The 23,507-nt window shown below is 37.2% G+C and overlaps 1 protein-coding gene across 7 annotated transcripts in view; it reads right to left on the bottom strand.

Moving 5' to 3' along the window:
- Positions 1-247: 247 nt before the first annotated feature.
- LOC121298477 (protocadherin Fat 1-like) overlaps positions 248-23,507 on the bottom strand; it is a 75,941-nt gene continuing 52,681 nt past the window's right edge. For 4 of the 7 annotated variants that reach the window (XM_041225622.1, XM_041225616.1, XM_041225608.1 and 1 more), the window contains 20 exons: positions 19,800-23,507; positions 18,786-18,982; positions 18,418-18,571; positions 17,212-17,445; positions 16,211-16,600; positions 15,859-16,073; positions 15,313-15,450; positions 14,952-15,095; positions 14,595-14,792; positions 12,623-13,424; positions 12,375-12,506; positions 11,742-11,899; positions 10,545-11,007; positions 10,303-10,456; positions 9,885-9,995; positions 9,118-9,755; positions 7,064-7,201; positions 4,078-4,137; positions 3,362-3,397; positions 248-2,901 (listed from right to left, as the gene is read on the bottom strand). The exon at positions 19,800-23,507 is cut by the window's right edge and continues 360 nt beyond it. In XM_041225622.1, the coding sequence (XP_041081556.1) occupies positions 2,291-2,901; positions 3,362-3,397; positions 4,078-4,137; positions 7,064-7,201; positions 9,118-9,755; positions 9,885-9,995; positions 10,303-10,456; positions 10,545-11,007; positions 11,742-11,899; positions 12,375-12,506; positions 12,623-13,424; positions 14,595-14,792; positions 14,952-15,095; positions 15,313-15,450; positions 15,859-16,073; positions 16,211-16,600; positions 17,212-17,445; positions 18,418-18,571; positions 18,786-18,982; positions 19,800-23,507 (8,681 nt within the window). In that variant the 3' untranslated portion in view covers positions 248-2,290. The remainder of the gene's footprint in view (positions 2,902-3,361; positions 3,398-4,077; positions 4,138-7,063; positions 7,202-9,117; positions 9,756-9,884; positions 9,996-10,302; positions 10,457-10,544; positions 11,008-11,741; positions 11,900-12,374; positions 12,507-12,622; positions 13,425-14,594; positions 14,793-14,951; positions 15,096-15,312; positions 15,451-15,858; positions 16,074-16,210; positions 16,601-17,211; positions 17,446-18,417; positions 18,572-18,785; positions 18,983-19,799) is intronic. The other 3 variants (XM_041225645.1, XM_041225654.1, XM_041225631.1) reach the window with 2 other exon arrangements.

Raw genomic sequence — 23,507 nt, 5'->3', positions numbered from 1 at the left:
ACCTCAAGATAAAACTATAATACCTAACAATGATATGCCTAATAAAGGCAGCATAATTATCCAAAGGGACTCTATATAAATTTGTAGCTTTGGATTTCTGTGTTTTCTTCCTTTGTTTTTGTTATGGAAGTCAGAAATGCATCCATTTCAAACACCGACAACATTCAACCAGCTGCTATTACTGTTACAAAATGCAGCCGAGGTAATAAATAAAAGAAAAACCGTCAAAGTATTGTGATTAGCCTACTATTTATGTTTATCAGAGGATTTATACTTCCTTAAATAAATAAAAATCAGAAACACTGATTCACTGAAGTTGAAAACAGCAATAATTATGAGCAGCACAGAGCGCTCTTCATAGGCACAATCTGCAGATGTCTGCTTCACCTATATAAAAGCCTCTCAATCGAAATGCAGTGGAAAATGTGGAAGTCATAGATTTGTGTATTTGTTTTCATTGAGCTGCTAAACAAAGGATTAAATAATTATATACAGAGTTTTAAAGAATATATAGTACATTTAAAAAATCGTAGTTTTCTTTCACTTTCATTTTTATTTGTGCATTTCTGAGTCGTCCTGCGTACCCCGTGACCTTTCGAAGTAGTGGTAAGCGTATCCCTGGTTGAAAACCCCTGATCTAGACAAAATAAACAGCAACACTGTTTTATTAATAATTTATTGCCAGTAGGAAAGAGTGAGCTAATGGCATTATCCAATAAAAACCTTTACAAGACCATTGTATCTCACACATATACAGACACTTGGAAAAAACGAATTTGTCAAATGTACTGGGTCCCATGTTTCTGAAGAAACAAAAACAAGTTTACAGTTGGTTTTACAAAAATGCTACTTATTTAAGGCATGTCCTAATCTCATAGCCAAAAAGTAGCAACATGTTACTCACACTTACAGTTTGCATTTGGTAAATTTGTTGAATTTAGTGATACAAAAAGAGTGAAATCCCATCCACTACTTGTTTCTGGGCGCTGATATAATGTCACACTTGAACACCATTAAAATCTGTTTTGAAAAAAAAAAAAAAAAAAAAAACATAAAATATCTACAAAACCTAATTAAAACTCGAAATCAGAACTGTACATTAAGATTTACATAAAAATGAAAGCAGTTGCGGAAAAAAAGACCTATAAGGCTACGATTTTGGCATGGTAATTGAGTACATTTCACAGGTGAGATGCGGTGGAAAGTTCATCAAATAATGTAGTTTTGGCTACATCAACATACACAAGAGATTTTAAATAGTACACCAAAACCAATAATACAAACACTATTGCTTTTGACTACTGACCAGTTTAAATGTTACTTTATATTACAGTACATACTTCAGACATAATTTCTGGTCAGTCTCTGATTCTGTGCGAAAAGTATGTAATCTACAATCTTGCAACGTGCGTCTTTTTTGGAAAGGCATACCTAAAATATCTCTCTAAATAACGTTTGAAATGTTATCTTTCGGGTTCTCTGTTGGTTGAGAAGATAGAGCAACGATGTTGCTTTTGATTTTTTTTTTTTTATCCTCTTGTATAGGAGGTAGAAACACAGCACATCTACTTAAATGTACATCTATCCAATTACGTGAATGCAGTTTGTATTTAACATATTGTATTTATATGAACAGTTACGACCACTTTGCGCAGTTAAAAGGGCTGCAACACAATGTGTCCCATACAACAAATAATGAAGCTGCACAGCCAGCTGTCTGCGTCTAATGTATCGCATTCATCTGCAACAGAAGTGCCGTATGAACCATGCTTCATAGTTTTCCATACCGATTTACATGCTTGCTCGCCCAGCTGTCTCATTAGCTGTCCTATAGCTACACATAAATGCTGTATGAAATTCACTGCATGACATACTGCATATTTTAAAGGAAATAAAGGAAGCGCCTAATCAAAAGTGTTTTACATCCATTTTCAATTCACAATTTCCGTGACCTCTGTGACAAAATCATAGCCTTGCCTATAATCACCTTGAAATGTCTGTTTTTTCACAATTGTACATCTGTTTCTAATTCCTTCAAAGGTTGTGCATGATGCCAAACACTAAACAAATGGCACAGCCAGTGAAATTCTACTTCGGTTTTAAGTTTCTAGTACTGCAAGAGATGTGACGTGAGGAAAAGAAGCTTATTCCAGGGCAGTCATGCTAGAATTATAATTAATGAAATTGAGTATTTGCAAAGGAAGAAAGCACAGACCTTAATAATTACTTAATGATTTTTTGTTGTTTAGTTTAGTTTAAAATGTCCAGGCACTTTAGTTTTAATACAGTGTCAGACTTCAGTGTGCTGCTGGGGATCCAGGGGAGGAATGGTCACACTGTCAAAGTGGCCTTCATCCCCACTTTCATAGTCACTCATCATGACTTCAGATTCCTCACAGCATGCAGAGACATCAGAGCAGGAGGCTGTGGATGTATACAAAGACATAGACATGTTGTCCACATTGGCAGCCTCAAAGTCCCTGCTGTACCCCAAGCTGTAAGGTGGGTAGGCTCCCTTGTAACTGCTTGTTCCAATGGCTGTGCTCTGTGGTTCTGACAACTCAGAATTGTAGTGATGTGGCAGGTACTGGTTATAGCGCTGCCTGCTACGAGTGGAGGAACCTAAACTTCCAGCTGTGGGCATGTCCCGAGGATGCTGTATAGATTCAAACTGATCATTATACTCTGGCAATGGGGGCAGCTCCTCATGGACAGGGAAGTCATCTGGCGGTGGAGGGAAGTCACTTTCTATGTCATAGCCTCCAGGGTAGTAGTCGGTATCAATGGCACTGGGATCTGTGTACAGCTGGGCTGGTGCGTCAACAACTTCAAACTGGGGGAATTCTTGTATACCAGGAAGTTGAACATTAGGCATCCAATCAGAGGTGTCCCAGTGATACCCTGTGTCACAAAAACAAACGTCAGGAAAACAGATCATACTCCATCAACAGCATTGGTATTAATCTGATGACACACAAATTGATTGAGTTACAGGGTTATGAATACAAATAAAAATAAAAATAACAATACTGTTCATATCTGAATTAACAAACCAAAGCAAGACAACATCACGGCAACAGTTTTAGTTTCATTAATACAAGTGCAACAAAAAAAGATAAAAATCAAACATTAACACAAGTGAATGGATTACATTAGTACTCCACAAAAAAAAAAAGTTATTCGGTTCTTAACTAAAATCTGAATAAATAAATACAAACAAAAAAACAAAACAAACATTTGTGATGTACATATACTTGTGTCACATGGTTTTTTATTTGCTATGCAGAGCACATGACGTATGTTAAAAGTGAAGTGAAGAGGAGTATGAGGTAAAGCAAACAAAGACATTCATGCAAGTCACCTCTTGGATTCCTGAGGTCATGAGCCGCAAAAGACTCTTTAGAGAGAGGAGAGAGAGAGAGAGAGAGAGAGAGAGAGAGAGAGAGAGAGAGAGAGAGAGACAAAAATAAAAAAAATGAAGTTAAGGACAAGGCTACAGAGGGAATAAAATAAAAACAAAAAAACAAAAAAAAAACAACCTAAATATTTCTATTACTATCCAATCTCAAACAGTACAATCAGGTGCTGTTTACTTCATCATACGTTTAAGAAGTTTAATAAATTATGCAAACTGTTAAGTACTTTTACTTGGCGGAGTTTAAGAAATCATTAAAGATGATTCTAATCCCAACATTTCTGGATCAGCAGTGTAGTACAAATAGTAATAATAATAATAATAATAATAATAATAATAATAATAATAATAATAATAATCTTGTGATTGGCAAAAAAAAAAAAAAAAAAAAAAAAAAAAAAAAAAAAAAAAAAAAAAAAAAACAAAAAAAAAAAAAAAAAAAAATGCAGTTTTGGATTTCAAGTCATCACATGCTTTTAAAAAGTCCAGATAATAGAGGATAATATAGAAGCTTTTTTTTAACACAGGTAATCCTTTCCAGATGAAGTAAACAGCATACATAAAAGTCACTCAAGTCAATGCTAAAACAACAATACTAAAAGACAGCACTGTACACAGGACACCAGACACACAATTATATATTTTGAGTTTGAAAAGAATACCTTCTTTTTCCACCGAGTCAACAACAGAATTGACAAGGTGTATTACTGTCACTACGGAAGCTTGTAAAGAGGTAGGGAAGGGGTAAATGAAAAATCTACCATTAGTACAAATGTCTCAGTAAAATTAAGTTGCGTATTTGTCTTTTATTATATTTTAAAATAAAAAAAAAAAACTGAAAATAATTATATAAAATATACAGTGCCTATAGAAAGTCTATACACCCTTTCAAAATTGTCACCTTTTGTTGCCTTATAGCCCGGAATTAAAATGCATTAAAAATAGGGTTTTTTGTATTACACCAAGACCCTGCTGTGATCTGGCCGTCCCGTCAAACAGGATGACCAAGCAAGAAGGAGACTGATCAGAGAGGCTACCAAGAGGCCAATGGCAACTTTGCAAGAGCTACAGGTTTTTATGGCCAAGACTGGTCAAAGTGTGCATGTGATAACAACATCCCAAACACTCCACAAATCTGGCCTGTATGGTAGGGTGGCAAGAAGGAAGCCATTACTCAAGAAAGCACACCTTGAATCCTGTTTGAAGTTGCAAAGTTTGCAGTTTCCCGTTTGCACACTCAGGAGATTCTGTAGCCATGTGGCAAAAAGTTTTGTGGTCTGACGAAACTAAAATGGAACTTTTTGGCTAAATGCAAAGAGTTATGTTTGGCGCAAACCCAATACATCGCATCACCCAAAGAACACCGTCCCTACTGTGAAGCATGGTGCTGCCACCACCATGTTATGGGGATGTTTCTCATCGGCAGGGACTGGGGTACTTGTCAGGATAGAAGGGAAAATGAATGGAGCAAAGTACAGAGAAGTCCTTGAGGAAAACCTGCTACCCTCTGCAAGAAAGATAAAACTGGGACGGAAGTTCACCTTTCAGCATGTCACTGACCCAAACCACACAGCCAAAGCTACACTGGAGTAACTAAGGAACAAAAAGGTCCTTGAGTGGCCCAGTCAGAGCCCTGACCTAAATCCAATTGAAAATTTGTGGCATGACTTGAAGATTGCAGTCCATCAATGTTCCCCGAAGAACTTGACAGAGCTTGAACAGTTTTGTAAAAAAGAATGGTTAAATATTGCCAAATCTAGGTGTGCAAAGTTGGTAGACACCTATCCCAACAGACTCAGAGCTGTAATTGCTGCCAAAGGTGCTTCCACCAAGTATTAACTCAGGGGGGTGGAGATATATCCAATTATGATCTTTAAGTTTTGTATTTTTAATATATACTTTTTTTCAAGTTCAAGGGAGTGTTGATTTTCTATAGGCACTGTAGCACTGTAATATAATATATATATATATATATATATATATATATATATATATATATATATATATATATATATATATATATATATATATATATATTACTTGAACATAGGTACACTGAATTATATCAGATTATATCAGATGTTGCCACATGTTCAAAACAAAGTAATTTAAAAATTAACTTCCTGCACTTTGTTTACTTTTCCACTAGTGAACCTAAAGTTACATTGTACCAGCATACAGTCTGTGTATTTTCACCCACAAATACAAAAGGCAGTGCATAATGCAAGTGTTGATATTAACAAGTGATCACATCACAAACTAAAACAATGGGTACAAAAAAAAAACAACCTCTAAATTTACTGTATACTTATTACAGTACTTCAATGCTCATACACAGCAGAGATGGAAATAATATGTCTATTGCATAGCAGTTTCACCCATTCCAGGTTTAGTATGAGCTTGATTAGCTCCAGTGTATAGGTAACAAGCTCAGGTGTGTCTTATTAAAGTCATAGCAAAACCAGGATGGGATTAAACTGCAATGGGAGTCTTATTTCCATCCTTGCAGAGCATGGCATAAAGAAGCAAAAGACATTCTCATAGATACAAGTGATGCTTTTAATACCTATTTTTATAGTCTGTGTGTGCTGTGTGTGTATGTATGTTCGTGGACCCACAGGTTTTGAGGGATGTAAAAAGATAAATATTTAAAAGTGTTTATAAACATATTTGCCAACAAAAGCAGCAATCTCGGTTCCTACCTAAATCTGTTTCTCAAAATCAAACACAGGGCGAGCAGGCATTATAAAGAGGTCAGGCCAGTGGGGGCAGAGTGCAGCTAAACTGAGTTAGCCATTAAAAGGTGAATGAATGTTAAGTTTCTTCAGACGAGAACCTTCATTTGTAAAACCAGACCAAATCAGAAATACTGTGAAGGCATTTACTATTGTGTATAATCAAGTTGTTTTGTTTAAACTCCGCAATGTTGAAATTAAAAAAAAAAAAAAAAAAAAAAACTTACTTTGAGAATCTCAAAAGGAACAGTTTCTGTATTTGATTAATTAATCTCATGATTACCATAGGGAGAGTTTTGTTTGAATATTACCACACAAGCATTTCATACTTCACTTAAAATGAACTTTGTCTCATTAAATATGTAGAAATAAGCATTAATCTTTGAAATGTTAAACGCTAGTCCAGAAATACAGTACAAGCAGAGAGAAAGGTTGTGTGTAAACAGTGTATTCATGTGGAAGAGTGCTAGAAAAAGCATTTTATCACTAGAAAATCTTAGCTTTTTAGTTGCTTCCTTCTTTACTGATGTAAATTGAAACTTACAAGCAGACCCTAGTTAAACCCTGCTCTTGCTCTGTGGAGAGATTTAATCCATATGGGAGCTGAGGCTGCAGAAGAAGAGGAACAAATGACCCTTGACCACCTTTCACACGGATACAGAAACATCTAAAAGCTGTGTTGAGGAAAAACATCAAGTACAAAGCACAAGGTTCAAATGAAAAGATTGCTCTGGCCAAGTCCCATTATTTTCTAGTAATTTAAAAACAAGGTTTTGTACACAGTACAGTTTTTTCACAAACAAGCCTGTATAACCATTTTCTGGCCAGATTAAGGTGACCAGTCAAAACAGAACCAATGACCCCTTAATGCATTAGGTTACATTATTAATTCATTGGAGAATTGTATACATACCATTATCGTCACATGAGTCTGACTGAAAAGAACTGAGGGACTGAACTTCAGACATGCTTCCATGTGTGTTATATGGATGGCAAGCACTTTCTTCAATAGGCTTCTTTGACAAGCATGGATCAAGATCAACTACTTTAGCTAGAAAAAAAGATTAATGATGCATTATCACTGAATATGCCACAGCACAGTTTTAAACAAATACATTTAAAATACTTCATCTATCTGTCTATCAATCTAATTTAAGCTCTCTCAGATGCCTTTAAGAATGATTTAAACAAACCTTTCATATTAAGCAGTAAGGCACGAGGGGGCATGGGTAGTGCTGGACAGTGTCACTTCTTGATGCCTTTTTAGGCACGAGGGGCTGCAGAGTGCCTGCAACCAGCCAAGAAGTGACAATAACCAGCACAACCCATGTCCTAAAATAAGTGCCTTTTATAAACATTTTATAAAAAAACAGAAATTTGCATAGTTTCTAAAGATTTAACAACATTTTGAGGTTTAACCTTCCACAACAGAAAACAGTCCCTATGTACTAGAATAATGTTGGTAAAACGTTTGTATTTGTTTCGATAAATGCAATTCATTCATATATATATATATATATATATATATATATATATATATATATATATATATATATATATAGGGCAGCTGGCTCTTTGAGCTTATATATATATTTACATATATATATTTTAAGACTAAACTATAAAAACCTTAGTTGTGTTTCAGTTAATTTATCTTTATAGACATTAATTTGAATGTTGCTGGTAATTGTACAGTTATTGCAGGTACTGTCAATTGCTGCAGAAGGAGGCACTGAAGTGGAGGAAGAGGTTTTGCTTTTATCTAATCTTGTTTGCTTATTTGGTGATAGCATGGCGTGTTCCTCCGACAAGATGCTGCTGCAGCGCTTTCTACTTTCCTAGCGAAGATGCCCAAACCCTGCTGGGGGTCTCGGATCTGTGACCGCTGACGGATAATTTCTCCCACTTGCCTGCAATCCAGTATTGGACAATTTCTGTATTAAGGTACTGCGGATGCTAGGATTAGTGTATATTTGCCTGCCTTCCTGCATATTCTCCCTATTGGCTCTAGCTTATCCCATACTGCACAGGAGTTTAAGGTACTTTGTTTTGCTTTGCTGGGATGAAGATAAAAGACAGCTGGATATTCTGGAAGTTTGAAGTAGTACTTCTCTAGTGAAGTTATTCTCGGCTCTTCAAACATAAATTAGTGATTTTATGTACTTCCATTAAAGGTCATGGTGGCATACTTTGCTTACTTTTCATCTGTTTTTATGATAAAGGAATCATCTCTTAGTTTGACTTGGTCTGTTATCTTCTTTTTCCCTGCGTCTGATATGTAATTGGATGTTGATCCACACTAAAGAAGACCAGTAGCTGTGTCATGGTTAAGGACATCAGAATGTCTAATTATTTGAATGCCTCTTTCCGTTACTGCGGGATGATGATTTTATCCTGGCTGCCTCAGCTCATTTTAATTGTACTCACAAACACATTGCTTTAAGTTGTGAATTCTGTGTCACTCATTAAACTTCAGGATAAATGTGGGGTGGGTGGTGGTGGGGGGGGGGGGGGGGGGGGGGGGGGGGGGGATCTATGTATATGGGGGGGGGGGGGGGGGGGGGGGGTGGGGGGGGGGGGGGGGGGGGGTGGGGGGGGGGGGGGGGGTATATTCCAGCAGGCTTTTTGTATCTCCCATGACACCAAGGTATTTTGGCAGGTGTTTTCTTTGATGTTGCCTGGCGCAGCAATATGTGGTTAGCACAGAAACAGTGATTTGCCGTTGTTGCTAAATAGTTCCTAATCGTGATATTCTGTGGGATAATGTCATTGCTTGGAACACTGATGGAACATACATTATTGCATATTAAATGATTCAATTACAAAAGAATCATTAATTCAAATTCTCCACATTCATTCTGGGCTATGCAGGGAATAATGATTCCTGCATCATTTTGCAGTATCTATATAACCTCACGCCTGGCTACTTCTTGGCTTATTAAGTTTTGACAAAAATAAAATACTTACTATCATAGTCATATTCCCAGCTTGATTTCTGGATGGAATCACTGTCAGATGGCGCATTGGAGGGGGGAGGAGGAGGGAGGTTTGGAGCCACACTGCAAACAGCCACTGCTTTCCTGTGCCCATGCATGGAATCAGGATTGAAAGTACTGAACTCTGGATGCTCAGGGATGGCAGAACCTTCAAAGGAATTTCTGTCCAAGTTGTTTCTGGAGTCACTGGGAATGCTAGGAGTGTATGAGATTGGGCGCACTGGCACCTGGGGAGGAACATCCGAATAGACATTCTTGCTCATTTTCGAATCAAAATATGGCCTGTGAAAGAAGGAGGTGGTTGCTCCACAGTGTTTTTCTTCTTCCTTTGCCTTAGACCTCCTTTGTCTGCACACCCTCTTGCGGAAGACCACAAACAGCAAAACCAGCAGGAATATACTAGCCACAAACACTATGATGCCAATAACTTCTTCCAAACCAATATTCCAAGATGTTGAAAGAAATACATTGTTCACCAAGACAACATCCTCACAAAGCTTTCCACCATATCCTTGGCTGCAGGTACAATTATAAGACCCATGTGTGTTTCTGCACAGGCCGCCATTTGAACAGGGCTGTTTAATACATTCATCAATATCAGCGAGACACCTGGAAAAGAGAGAAAGTGTGTACACATTATTTTATGTATTTAAGATATTGGTTTTACATTTTTTTTTAAATGATGCATGCAGTCAACAGTATTTATAAAATGTCAAATTTAGATTTAAAAACACAAACCTTTCTCCATGAAACCCTGGCTCACACTCACAAACTGGACCATCAAGACTGTCAATGCATTTGCCACTGTTTTTACAAGGATTATCTTTACAGTATGGACCCAACTGGCACCTAGAAACATGATCAATAAGACAAGACTATTGCTTCTAAATTCTTTCGATATAAAAGGTTTATTCCATATTAGAAACAAGATACTTTACAGAGTATGTAAAGACTTCTCTTAAATAAGATATTCAATAAATAAGCTGTTTAATGATTAGGAGGTTATTATTCTAATTGTCAGGTTCAATGTTGATCACATTCTGGAACATTAATTTAGATCTCTTCGTTGTCTCCCATTTTGCTAAAACTATTATTTCGGATGAACACATAAAAGCATATAATACAAAACAATTTAATACAAGTTTACAAACCATACCTTTGGCCAGAGTACTGTCCTCTACACTGGCAAACAAAGTCATTGTTGATAGGAATGCATGTTCCACCGTAGAGACAAGGGTTGGAAGCACATGGGCTCATGCTCATTTCACAATGTGTACCCATAAACAAGGCACTGCATTTGCAGAAATAATCTATATAAAAGATATACCATTTAGTTTACATATTAGAATAAATACATCTACTGCAGGTTAAAAGTGAATATCAAATTATTTGAGTTACCTCCATTAGGAAGGGGAGAACAGAGCCCGCCATTGTTACAAGGACTGCTGGAGCAGCCTTCTGCAGGTACCAGGGAACATCCTGGTGAAACCTCCACTGCTTCTTCCATAACTGCATAGGCCCTCGGTTTACTGTTCAGAGGCAGCTCCTGCCCATTTAGCACAATTGACTCCATGCAACCCTTGAATCCATCGCTGACTTGTGGGCTCCTGCCATGCCTGGAGCCAAGCTGACGGATATGACCACCAAAGAAGATGTTGTTGTCAAGGTTGAGCGTGCGAAGTGTACCAGGAGCAGTTCCAGACGCAGTGTGGACTCTGTCCAGAACCAGCTTTGCATAATTTCCATCTACCTCCAAAGACACAGAGTGCCACTCGCCATCATTGATCAGAATGCTGTGCACTGACACAACTCCAGGACCACTGCCACAGTCAAACTTGTACTGCAATCTCCCATTGTTGATCTAAAATAAATAAAATTAACAAATAAAAGCAAAATCAGGTTAGACAATCAGGTGTCACTATGTTGCAACCGTTTCTCCATTTACATTATAATAGAATACAGAAGTCCATAATGGGGTCAAGACCAGTGAAAAATAGGGGAAGCAGGTGCTTGTTTACATTAGTTGCAAGTTGGGTCGAGGTCTGGATAGATTTCGGCCAATCGAGTCAATGCAACACTTTAAATTGTATTAACCCATGACGGACACACACTGATGGGGAATATCCTCCAGTATGGCTTGATTTCCAAACATCGTTAAGGGATTTAGCACTGTTTCTGTACTAGGTAATGGAGTACAAATGCCGGAAAAACAACCCCCCCCCCCCCAGCCTCTGAAAGAACTCTCTACAGATAGGAGGGAGTTTATTCCAAATAAATCTAGGGTAATACAAAAGGTGTTGGTGATTAAAAAAAAAAAAAAAAAAACAGCATATATTGAAAGAGGTAAAGAAAACTAGGAATTGTATCAAAATTAATTCATGGGGGCACAATTAGATTTCAAAAGATTGAATATGATTGACTGACCGAAATTCCCAAATAAGTATTTTTCACGTGTAATTATGAAGGGAAATTTTTCAAAGGGAACAGCTTAGGTCAGCAGAATTAAGAAGTTCAGGTTTATATCCTAAATATTTGGCAAATTCCTCCAAAGTATAGACATAAAAGCATTTTTTGAAGTATGAGTTAATTACATACCTCTAGTATACTGTAGTCTGTTCCTTTGGCATACATTACAACTGCATGTGCAGAGTATGTCCTTAACTTTAGAGAAAGTTTCATTTCTTCTTTATTTTCACTCTCAATGAGACGGTACTTTGCATAGCTATGTCCATTAAATGTCAATGAAGGACCAGCTAAAATTAGGGGAAAAAAAGAATATTTTAAAAAAGGGTTAAATGTTGAAGAACAGAAATGTTTTTCTGGCTGTCTTCATAGTGTAGGGGTTGATTCTAGTGCAAAAAATAAAAGTGATAGAAAATCATTTAGAACTGACAGCTGTGCTGAGCTTCTGTGAGCTGTGATCAGACAGTGTCAGCCTTTTTAATTGTGTGTGACTAAAGTTATTTATATAAAAAAACAACTGAATACGCCAAAAACTACTACTCTGTGCTTGTAAGTCTGAACAGTCTGTATTGAAAGTAGTAAAATCTGTCCCTATTTTGCACGATCCCCTTGATGTAAGGAATGAAATGCAAAAAAGAAAATACTATGTGAAAGCTTTTCTCTAACTTTGTTCCAGGACCAAAATGCTTTTGAAATGTAGCTCAATAGACAGGGGGGGGAGCATAATAAATATATTTAACATTTTTTAAGAAGCTCTCTTCTTACCAAAGCATTTTCCATTCTTGCCACTTGGACATACGCAGCTGTATTTTCCTTCCTTCTTGTCTGGTACACATTCTGTGCCTTCGGGGCATGGATTACCTTCACAGAGCTTGCTCACTGTAGGACATTTTCCATCTTGAACATTATGAAAAAAAGTTTAGGAACTGAAAAGACTACAAATAAGTTGTACATGTTTGATAGGGCAGCAATACAATTACATTCATACATACTGTGACCTGACACCAGCTTACCTTTACAGAGACAAACTGCGGTTCTTTGGTGCCGAGGGGTAACGAAACTGAGCCTGGCAGTGCTGTAGGTTGACATGACGTTCTTGTCCAATGTGATTACTTCATCACAGAATTTTAGAGGGCAATCCAGCCCAGAGCAAAGCTTGTTAATGACTTTGAGAATTCGGACACCGGTCATCTCCTCAATGTCTGCCACTGAGGTGTTAAGCTTTCTGAAAAGGACCTCATGTGAATGGTAAGAGCTTCCAGCTTTTTCTACAGCAAGCAGTACGTCCAGGTTGGAGGAAGGCTCAGAAGGCTGCAGGCTCACAATCTGAATGTCATTTTTCTTCACCCCTACAATGTTCCTCAGGGCTCTCTGGAAGTTCCGCCAATAGTCGCCAATAAATTCTTCTGGTGCAATATTAGCAAATCTTATAGCAATGGAATGATTGAGCACCTCTTGAGTGAACTGTCTAACATGCACATTGATGTCTGCAGCCACTGTAAACCTTCCATCTGTAACAGTGACATTGAGCGGATAGTGCCCCACATCTAGCCCTTTACGGGCGATCAGTTTTCCATCAGTGCTAGAGAGCGAGAACAGATTTCCCGATTCAGACGCCAAGTTGTAGGTGAGGGTGTCATAAATATCCTGGTCTGTTGCATGGATCTTTCCAATGACACCTCCAGAGTATTCATCTCCGTGAGTTGTTATGAACATTTCTAGAGAAAGAATAGCAGGAGCATAAATGCTTTCTTCAATAACTTTGATGTTGACGAATGTTGTTGAATGCAACTGAGGCTTCCCACTATCGGCCACCTAAAAATAGATGAATTGCAAAGAATTATTCACTCAAGAGAGACACATTTAAGAGAGGCCCTTTAATGCCACTCATGTAAAAATGAAATACTACAACAAATTACACTGACATGATTAAATGGTCCCTTGACCTGGCATCAGTTGTACTGCATATTTTTTTTCCCCTTATAGATACTTATGTGCTTTTAAAACTCATAAAAGCACATACATAAAATAAGCCATTTTTTTCCATGCAATTGCCCTTTTTTAAACCAGTTTTTAAATTTTGTAAAACAAAACATTGATAAAATATGCAGTGTGTTCAATATAGTGTGACATAGCAGCTTTTGTACAGAAGAGGGTGCTTGTAGCATTAAGATTTGCTAGCCCCCTGTGCTTTTGTCACTTACGCGGTTAGTAATACAATGACCATTCTTCTTTGCTCAATAAAACAAAGCAGCAGCTTAGGTGACAGATCTAAAATATTGTCTACGGTTACATCCATCTGACATTTACACAAAATAAGCTATTTTTTAAAGAAATTGTGCACTGTTATCATGTTCAGTATTATGAAGGACAAACTGTCAAACCCTTCTGTCACTGCATTTATACAGAATATAAATTATTTCACCTTGATTTAACATCATTAACAGCCACTGTTCAGGAAACAATTCACAACCAACAATTAGATTAATTGATTTAGACAGAATTAGGTTGCCTTAAGCCAAAAAATGCAAAGAATTTCAGTTTCAAGTTTGTGTTCCTGGCAATGGCATGCATGCTATACTTAAGAGTGCTCACCCTGCTATATAAACAAGTCCCCATGGAGATCTTTTCAGATTGTTTCTATATTTAAATCAAAACCATTTTCTTTAATTTTAACATGATACATCTATATTTTAAAAAGTCCCAGAAATACTGCAAACAGGTGCATTGAAAGTGTACAACAAACACATGTGTAGAGTTATAAAACTCAAAAGCACTGTGCTACTGATGGGACTATCATACTGTAAAAAATAAAAAAAATTAAAAAAATGTAAATGATTAGCCAACTTAGCCATAGCCATGTCATTTCTTTTGGCCAGAGGTATTCAACAAGTTTTAGAAAAGAAAATGATCAGATATAAAACCAAAAAGCAACTTGGAGGACTTCTGTAATGTTAAGTGTGTTTCAAAAGATATTTATCACACCTGAACATGCAGTAAATGGTGGTCTTTTATTTCATGGTTCAGTGGCACTGAGGCTATCAATACGCCCTGCTGGTTTATCTCAAATGAGTTTTCTTCATTTCCACTTATAATTGTATAGGAGAATGGAGGGCCATTGTGAGAAGCGTCTTTATCCGTCACTAATAACTGTAGCACACTGGCACCAACAGGTCTGTTTTCCTAGAAGACAAAGAGATTCACAAAATATTAAGGACCATCAAGTAAACAGCCTAGACCTTTAAACCATGCGTATTATTAAAATTGGTACTCTTGAAAGGGCTTTAGATGTGCAGAAGAGTCCAAAATGGCACTAGTGGCTATTTACGGCAGCAGTGTTACCTGAATGATGATGCTGTAGTTGGCTTGTGAGAAGACAGGAGGGTTGTCATTAACATCAGACACGTCGATATTGATTGTAGTTGTGTTAGACTTCGGGGGACTACCATTGTCTGCAGCTTGTACAGTAAGTGTGTATCCGGATATCTGCAGTGACAAATATTCAACTGAAACTACAGCAGTAAATATTCATAAAACAGTAATTCAACATGTTCAACAGAATTATTATTTATTTATTTTTAAATACAGAAATCTGAAAAATGTTGCCGTTTACTGCAGTAGGTTTGGGTAACATCCAGTTGGAATACCTAATGGTAAAATGCATTGACTTTTAAAGACAGATATTAAAACAGACACTGCTTACCTTCTCTCTGTCTAACCATCTTGCTACTTTCACTTCCCCGTTGACTGAGTCGATGGTGAATGGGCTTCCCTGGTTCCCATTAACAATAGAATAGTGGATGTGGTTGTTGGAAGGCCCATCAGCATCTTCTGCTGTGACCTGAAGAAATTACACAAGCATTCTATAAAATCAGCTCAGAAGACAACTTGCACCCGGTTTAATAAGCACATCCCAATAGAAAACACAGATATTCTAATTCAAGTAAATATTGACTATAACCCCTAGGGAAATTACCATGTTGTGAACACACTAGTGTGATTCAAACATTACATTCTCACTTCCAAATAGGTCATTTCAATTCTGGCTTGTAATTTTTTCCCCCCAAATTAATGGTCATTAATTACAGGCTTTTCTAGGTAAAGGCAAAATGTACATTACCATTTAAAAAAAAAAAAAAAAAAAAAAAAAAAAAAAAAAACATTCTAAAAGCTATACATTGTATTATTATTAATTTATTACTTATCATGTATTAAATAATCAAAATGAAAAAAAAAAACAAACACCTACAGTAATAACAGATTGTCCCAGTACAGCATCTTCACTTATAACTGCAGCGTAGATATTCCGGCTAAACTTTGGAGTGTTGTCATTGATATCTGTCAGATTTATGTTCACAGTCGTCACATCGCTAAGAGATGGTGTGCCTCCATCCGTGGCCTCCACAGTTAGATAATACTTGTGGGATGTTTCATAATCCAAGCTTTCAATCACAAAAATGTCACCTACAGGGCCAAACAAGAAGCACATTGGTACATAAATCAGAACCTGCAATTCTATATTGTAAAAATAAAATCACAGGGCGATAGCTATTTTTAAGCTATTATGAATGGCTAAATTGCACAGTACAAACAGTTCATACCTGTGCTGGAATCAACACTAAACTTTCCATGTTCGTTTCCACTAGCAATAGAGTATGAGATCTCTGCATTTGCTTCAATGTCCCTGCTTGCTGCAAAAACACGAAGAATCTGTGTTCCTACAGTTATGTCCTCTGAAACAGTGGCAGCATATTCCCTGTGCTCAAAAACTGGTGGGTTGTCATTAATATCCAGAACAGACACTACAACAGAGCAGACAGAGGAGAGCTTTCGAGGTGAGCCCTGGTCGGTGGCCCTTACAGTCAGAGAATACATTGCTTGCACTTCTCTGTCTAGAGGTTTTTCCAGACTAATGATACCAGACAATTCATCAATGAAGAAGTGGCCATCTGCAGAATCCACAAAAGAATAGAGAACCTTGCTGTTCAAGCCTATAAAAAAAAACAAGAAAAACCCAACACATTTGATTTAAATACATACATACATATGTGGACAACTAATTTTCTGCAGCATCCTTAAAAGCATATATTTAATGTCACAAACAAAAACAATGCAAAAGTTAATTACAAATTATGTCTTTGCCATTTAACCAAGAAAGAACATTCTACAAACATCTATTGGAACTGGTCAATTTTCAGCAAGTGTATACAGCCAAAACATCTTAAATCTTTAGTTTCATCAGTAAACATCCACAAACAAATTTTGTTGACTAATTCTTTGCAACTCATACATTGATGAACATGATCCAGCTGATCAAATGACCCTCATTTATAACTTTAATGCCTGAAATGGCATATAATGTGCTGGGGAAACATTTTAGAGATAATGCTGTTGATTAACCGGATGTTCTCCAATTATTTCACCAAATAACTTACTCTTATCAAAGGTGATGCACCACTTCACTCCCTTACCCTATCTTCATAAACACTGAACTAAGTTCCAGTGGTGTCTACATTACAAAGTTAAGCACACACGTATACTATCTAACACAAGACATAATTGCCTTATATGTTACAGAAAAAAAAAAAAAAAATCATCTTACCTGTATCAGGATCTGTTGCCTGTATTCGTGTTATGAGGGTTTTAAGTTCTGTGTTCTCAAACACAGTTACCGTGTGGGGATCAGAAGAAAACTCTGGTGCATTGTCATTCACGTCCTCCAAAGTTAAAACTATGTCAGCCTGACAGAAGCGACCACCTCCATCTATTGCTTTTACCGTAATGTTATACACTGCCTCATGCTCACGATCAAGAGGAACCAAGGTCTTCAGCTCACCTATAAGGGAATTTTTTTTATATATAAAATCAAACAAGGTACATAACATGCACACTCGTTATAAAATACTAAAGAGCATAACAAACACGCATTCACTGGCTCATCAAAATCAAATAAGGAGCTCTCAATGTACAGCTCACTACAGTCATATCAATCAGAATGTAAGACATCTTCATCTAATAAATTATCAAAAGGTTCAAAGCAGTTTTGAAGATTAGCCAGATGCCAAGAGCCACAGCAAAAGCACTTCTGTACTACCCATAATCTAACCCCTCCAAGAATTGTGCTAAGGAATACAGCTGTAGGGCACATACAGTACATATGTACATGCATCTCCAATTACAACTTGCAGAGGGATAATAAAAGCGACATTACCAAGTATCCTAAAACCTTTAACAGTACTTCTGACTTTACCTTTTATTTAACTCTTATAAGACTCTTGATACACTAGCACTATGGAACGGAAACAGTTTATACATGTAGGCAGGTAGTAACACTTGAATAATCCCTCATAATACTTCAAAGGCTCTCAGTTAAATAAACCATGAAAAATCTTCTCCTTTACCCCCCAGCAATAAATGCAGCATAATAAATAACTGTACTACTGAACTGAAGTGGAGCAATACTTACCATCACACTGTAAACGGTTTAGTATGTTAATTTTAAGTATTTATTTGTTTTTGTCAAAAAGCAAAACAAGTTTATTATCTTTTTTTTGTAGCACAAATGTTCTTAAACCACAAAATAAACCATTAGTTGCTATTCTCGTGTATTAAATGTTGGAACTCAAAAGTGACACTAATCTTGAAGAGGAAATTATACAATTGTTCTGCCCCTACACACGACATACACTCTGCTCTATAGCTACGAGCGTATTTCTTTATTTCAAATCATACCAATATCTGCAGAATTAAGGATGGTGCTATTCTATGTTCTCTTGTTAACATATGAAAACAAAAAGTAGACACTAACCAGTATCTGGGTCTAGACTGAATTTATCTGCCTCTGTTCCGAAAAGCCTGTAAGAGATTTCAGCATTTGAACGGATGTCGGCATCAGTGGCAGAAACCTGCAAAATCAGTTTTCCTGAAGGAGCATCTTCTGGAATAGTTTCAGCATACAGCGCCTGCAAAGAAGTTAATTTACTTTATAGAAAATATAAACATTGCTTGCTATAATAATTAAAAAAAAAATGTGTAGAAACCAACTAAACTACCAAACTACTATAATTGAAACAGGGACAGATATTCCAGATCCATATATTAAAGCATTTAGTTAAACATTATCGACATTTCAGAAATAAAATATAGTAATGAAGGAATTTCACAAACATTTCACACCTTTTCACAAACAGGGCTATTGTCATTGGCATCAAGGACCTTAACCTCTACTACAGCCTTTGCCACAAATGTTCCATCAGTGGCTGTGATATTTAAGAGGTAATTGTCTTTCTCTTCTCTGTCCAGGGGCTTTCTGACATAGACCTTCCATTCAATACCAAATTGTTCAATAGCAAATTGTCCCAGAGGGTCTCCTCCTGAAAAGTCAATGGAAAAGTGCCATTCAAACTAATGAACAATACAGCTATTTAGCTGGAAAGTAAGACTAGAGATAGAAGGAAAGAACAGGCTCACTTGCAGAGAATGTCTGAATAGTCTTAAAATACATCTGCTACCTATCAATGATCCATGACTGTCCTGCTGTGAAAATCCTAAACATTAAAAACTGAAGTACCATCACAAAAAGCTTGTAACCCACTACTACTAGTTGTGAGCTGGTATCGTTTAACAATCCCTTATCACTGGCATAATCAGTTTGAATACTTTGATAATCCACTGAATTCTTTAGTATAGAAATTACAGTTTGCTATATGCAATATTAAAAGACAGCATATTTTAACATAAGTTAACAGTAGGTTGTGACTAATAACATGTTTGCTAGTCAATTTCATATATATGCAAAAATCATAAACAGCAGGATTTTCTTCAAGTGTTAAAAAAAAGAAAAATATTCACCCATGCACTGAAGAAAATATACAAGGATAACTCACTAGCAGCATGCTTAACAATAGCTAAGGATATATTGTGCTGCAGAATTATTATTATTATTATTATTTTTTTCAAATGCACTTCTACCTGGTAAACTAATTAAATTCATACTTTGAAGCACATAATACAGTACTTCAGTTCCACATTAAAAGTTGTTCAGGGCTTTTGATCTGCACTTTTATCAGCTTACTACTTTTTACTTTTATCAGTTCTGCATTAACATAAATGAAGTCTAGGTAAACACTTATTCTGTCTTTGCATTAGTTACAAACACAACTCAAACATTTTGCAGTGTTATGTATTTACCTGTAATGTAGTAGTTGACTTGTTTGTTGATTTGTTCTGTGTCAGCATCAGTGGTGCTCAAGATTGCAATAACTCCACCAGGTGGATCATCCTCACTCACTGTCCCCTTGTAGATCTTAGCAGTGAAGTGTGGGGGGTTGTCATTCACATCAGCAACACTTACTTCCACCAAAGCAGTGGCAATCAGCTGTACCTTCTCTCCATGGTCAGAAGCAACCACTGTAACCATGTGCTTCCCTTGTTTCTCATGATCTAGTTCTTTAAGTGTTGTAATCCATCCAGTCTCACTGTTAATTGCAAACAGCTCCATGATGTCATCTGTTTCTTGACTCTGAGCCAAGCTGTACATTACCTGCCCATTGGTACTTGAATCTAAATCAGTTGCTTTTACTTGGATTACTCTGGTTCCGCCTGGAAGGTTCTCAGCAACAAATGCTCTATATGGATTAGATTCGAACACAGGACTGTTGTCATTGGCATCCTTTACTTGAATACTGATGTCTACAGAAGAGACAACTTCATAATCTTCATGGGCATACTGCGCTAGTAGTGTGAGTTGGTACCATTTAGTTGTTTCATGGTCGAGGTTCTTTTCAAGTTTTAGCTTTCCAGTATCTTCGTCAATAACAAAGACTTCATCTCGGTTACTCTCAGGAGTATTTCCTTTCACTAGACTGTAAACCACAGACTGCTCACTGTCTGCCTGGATGCAATCTATTTCTGATCCAATTGCAAGGTCCTCAGGTATTGCAAAGGCATAGTGCGGCTCAACAAACTTTGGAAGTGGCACCTCAGGGGTTAGTATTCTGATGTACACTGGGACTACAGACTCCTTTGGAGGAGTTCCAGCATCCTTTGCCCTTACGTAGAAAGCATACACTTTATTTTCCAGCCCGATTAAGCTTTCTTTCGTAACAATGACACCAGTGAAAGGATCAATTTCTAAGTTTTCTTCAACATTTTCTGAATCTGCCTCAATAACGTAAGCTATATCTGCATTGCTGCCTTCATCAGCATCCGATGCTACAATTTTGATGACTGAAGTTCCCCTTGGAGCATCAGATGCAACATTTACTTTATATTCTGCAGCTCTGAATTGTGGGGTATTGTCATTATCATCTGTAAGTATGACATTTATGCTGCAAAAACCAACCTTGCCACCTCCATCTTTTGCCATTAGGCCAATTGTGATAACTTTCTCCATAGAGTTCTCACGATCAAGCTTCTCTAGAGTGAATATCTGTCCATCTTCATTAACAGAAAACTTGTCTTTTGCAAAGTCACTTACAATGTAGTATGTTATATGGCCATAAGTTCCTGAATCTTCATCAGTAGCTTTAGCTTCAACTACCAGGGTTCCCGTGGGGGAATTTTCAGCCAATTCCACCTCATACTCATTTGGAATAAAAGATGGACTGTGGAAGTTTGCTCCAATTACTGTTACCTTCACTTGAGCTGAACTTCTAAAGACTCCATCTGACACAGAGATATTGAGATTGTAAAATGGCTCCATTTTCTCTTTGCGGTGGTTTGAGATTGTTATAACCCCAGTTTTCTTACCAATCTCAAAACGCATATTTACATTTCCATTTAAGATGGAATACTCCAGCTTGCCATTGTCTGAGCTGTCTGCATCAAACGCCTGTACGTGCATTACAAAATGTCCACGGGGTGCAAGCTCACTGACTGTGGCCTCATACAGCTGCTGTATAAAAACGGGTGGATTGTCATTCAGATCTGTTACATACACTGCAATACTTATATCACTGCTTAAAGCGGGCACACCTCCATCCATGGCCCTTACAAGTAAATTATGCAGCTGTCTTTCCTCGTAATCAAGGGCTCTTCTTGTTAAAATAACCCCACTGTCTCTGTCTATGTGGAAGTTATCAGAACTATTACTGTTATCTTCTACCAACTGGTAAGAAATAATTTTGTCTACACCAGAATCAGCGTCTGTAGCAATGACCTGAACCACTGATGTGCCAATCACTGAAGCTTCGGAAAGTGTGGCAGTATAAGACTTCTCTTTAAACAATGGAGCATTGTCATTGACATCAACCAAAATTATATCAACAAAGACTTCTGAGTGAGCTCCAGTTAGAGAATCTGTTGCTCTTACACTTAATTTATAGGCTGGATGGGATTCAAAATCTAGTGGGCTTGTTACATGTATGACACCAGTGTTAAAATGTATGAAAAACTGACTGAAAGGATCTCCTCCTGTGATACTGTACATGATCCGAAGTCCTTCTGAGCTGTTGGCTTGAACATGTACCACAGGGGTATGCAGTTGGATATTTTCTGGAATCTCTATACTATAAAAAGGCTTTTCAAACATTGGCATTGCTTTGTTCATTACAGTAATTGGTACTTCAACCTCTGCAGAAAGAGCTGGCTCCCCTCCATCTTTGGCTACAACAGTGATGACATATTCAGCATTCAAAGTATCTATTTCAAAACTGTTTTTCAATGTGATTTCACCTGAAGGACTAATCTGGAAATACTCATGAAGTTCTTTTAAGTAGTAGTGAATCTGACCATTGTTTCCAATATCCAAGTCTACAGCAGTGACTTGTCGAATTACATGGCCAATATCAGCATCAGCCTGCACTAGAGCATAATATGGCAAATTAACAAACATTGGTGCGTTGTCATTTACATCCCCTACAGTGACCTTCACTACAACATGAGCAACAGTTAACATTTCTTCCCCTGTCACTTCTACAACTATGTCATAGACATCCTGCTCTTCACGATCAAAGGGTATACCTGTGGTTGAAAGGACTCCAGATGTATGACTGATTTTAAACCTTCGGTCTGGATTTAGAATGTGATAAAACAGTGGTTCGTTTATCTGGTTGCCTATAGCTGTAATAATTGCAAGCGTTTTAGTCTCGTACAAGTTTTCCTGCACTAAAGCTGTGAACAAATTCTGAGTAAACTTTAAGTTGCTTTCTTTATTTTCTTTAATATTTATTTTAACTGATGCTACATCTGCAAATCTCCCATCAGAAGCTCTCACTGTCAATTCATACCTGCTCCTTAACTGGGTGGTATTTTGAACTGATAAAACACCCATGATGGGATCAATAGTAAACTTTTCTCCTATGTTGCCATCAGTAATTGAGTAAATTATTTTTGAATTTGGTCCAGAGTCTGCATCTGTAGCATTTAATGTAACAATTTCCACTCCTTTATATGTTGGCACTAAAACAGATGCCTCATAAACTTCCCTGGTAAAGACTGGAGAGCAGTCATTGACATCTATCACTTGGATTGTAACATTGGCTGCATTTTCTGCAAATAACTGTAGGTTTCCCATGTCATGGACCTGCACTGTGAAATGGAAAATGTTTTTGTCTTCATAATCCAGACTCATTACTGTGCGAATGGCACCTGTGCTTGAATCAATAGCAAAATATTTGTGGGCAGATGGTTCAACAATTTGATAAATCAGCATGGCATTCAATTCCCTGTCAGCATCTGTGGCTCGAATTACCAGTGGAGCATTCATGTCAGTTAAAACTACACTGTTCACTGAGGCAGATTCGCTGATAATCCCTGTGTATTTTTCTTGCATAAAAACAGGAGCATTGTCATTCTCATCTAGAAGATGAATTAGAAGAGTTGTGTTGGACGATAAGCCTGCCATGTTTGTGCCTTGCACAATTAGCTTATATGAAGACATTTTTTCGTAATCTAGCA

Source organism: Polyodon spathula, chromosome 2 (genome assembly GCF_017654505.1).
Source record: "Polyodon spathula isolate WHYD16114869_AA chromosome 2, ASM1765450v1, whole genome shotgun sequence".
Lineage (NCBI taxonomy): Eukaryota > Metazoa > Chordata > Actinopteri > Acipenseriformes > Polyodontidae > Polyodon > Polyodon spathula.
Note: the sequence above shows the minus strand (reverse complement) of the source record. Positions and strands in the feature narration are given on the sequence as shown.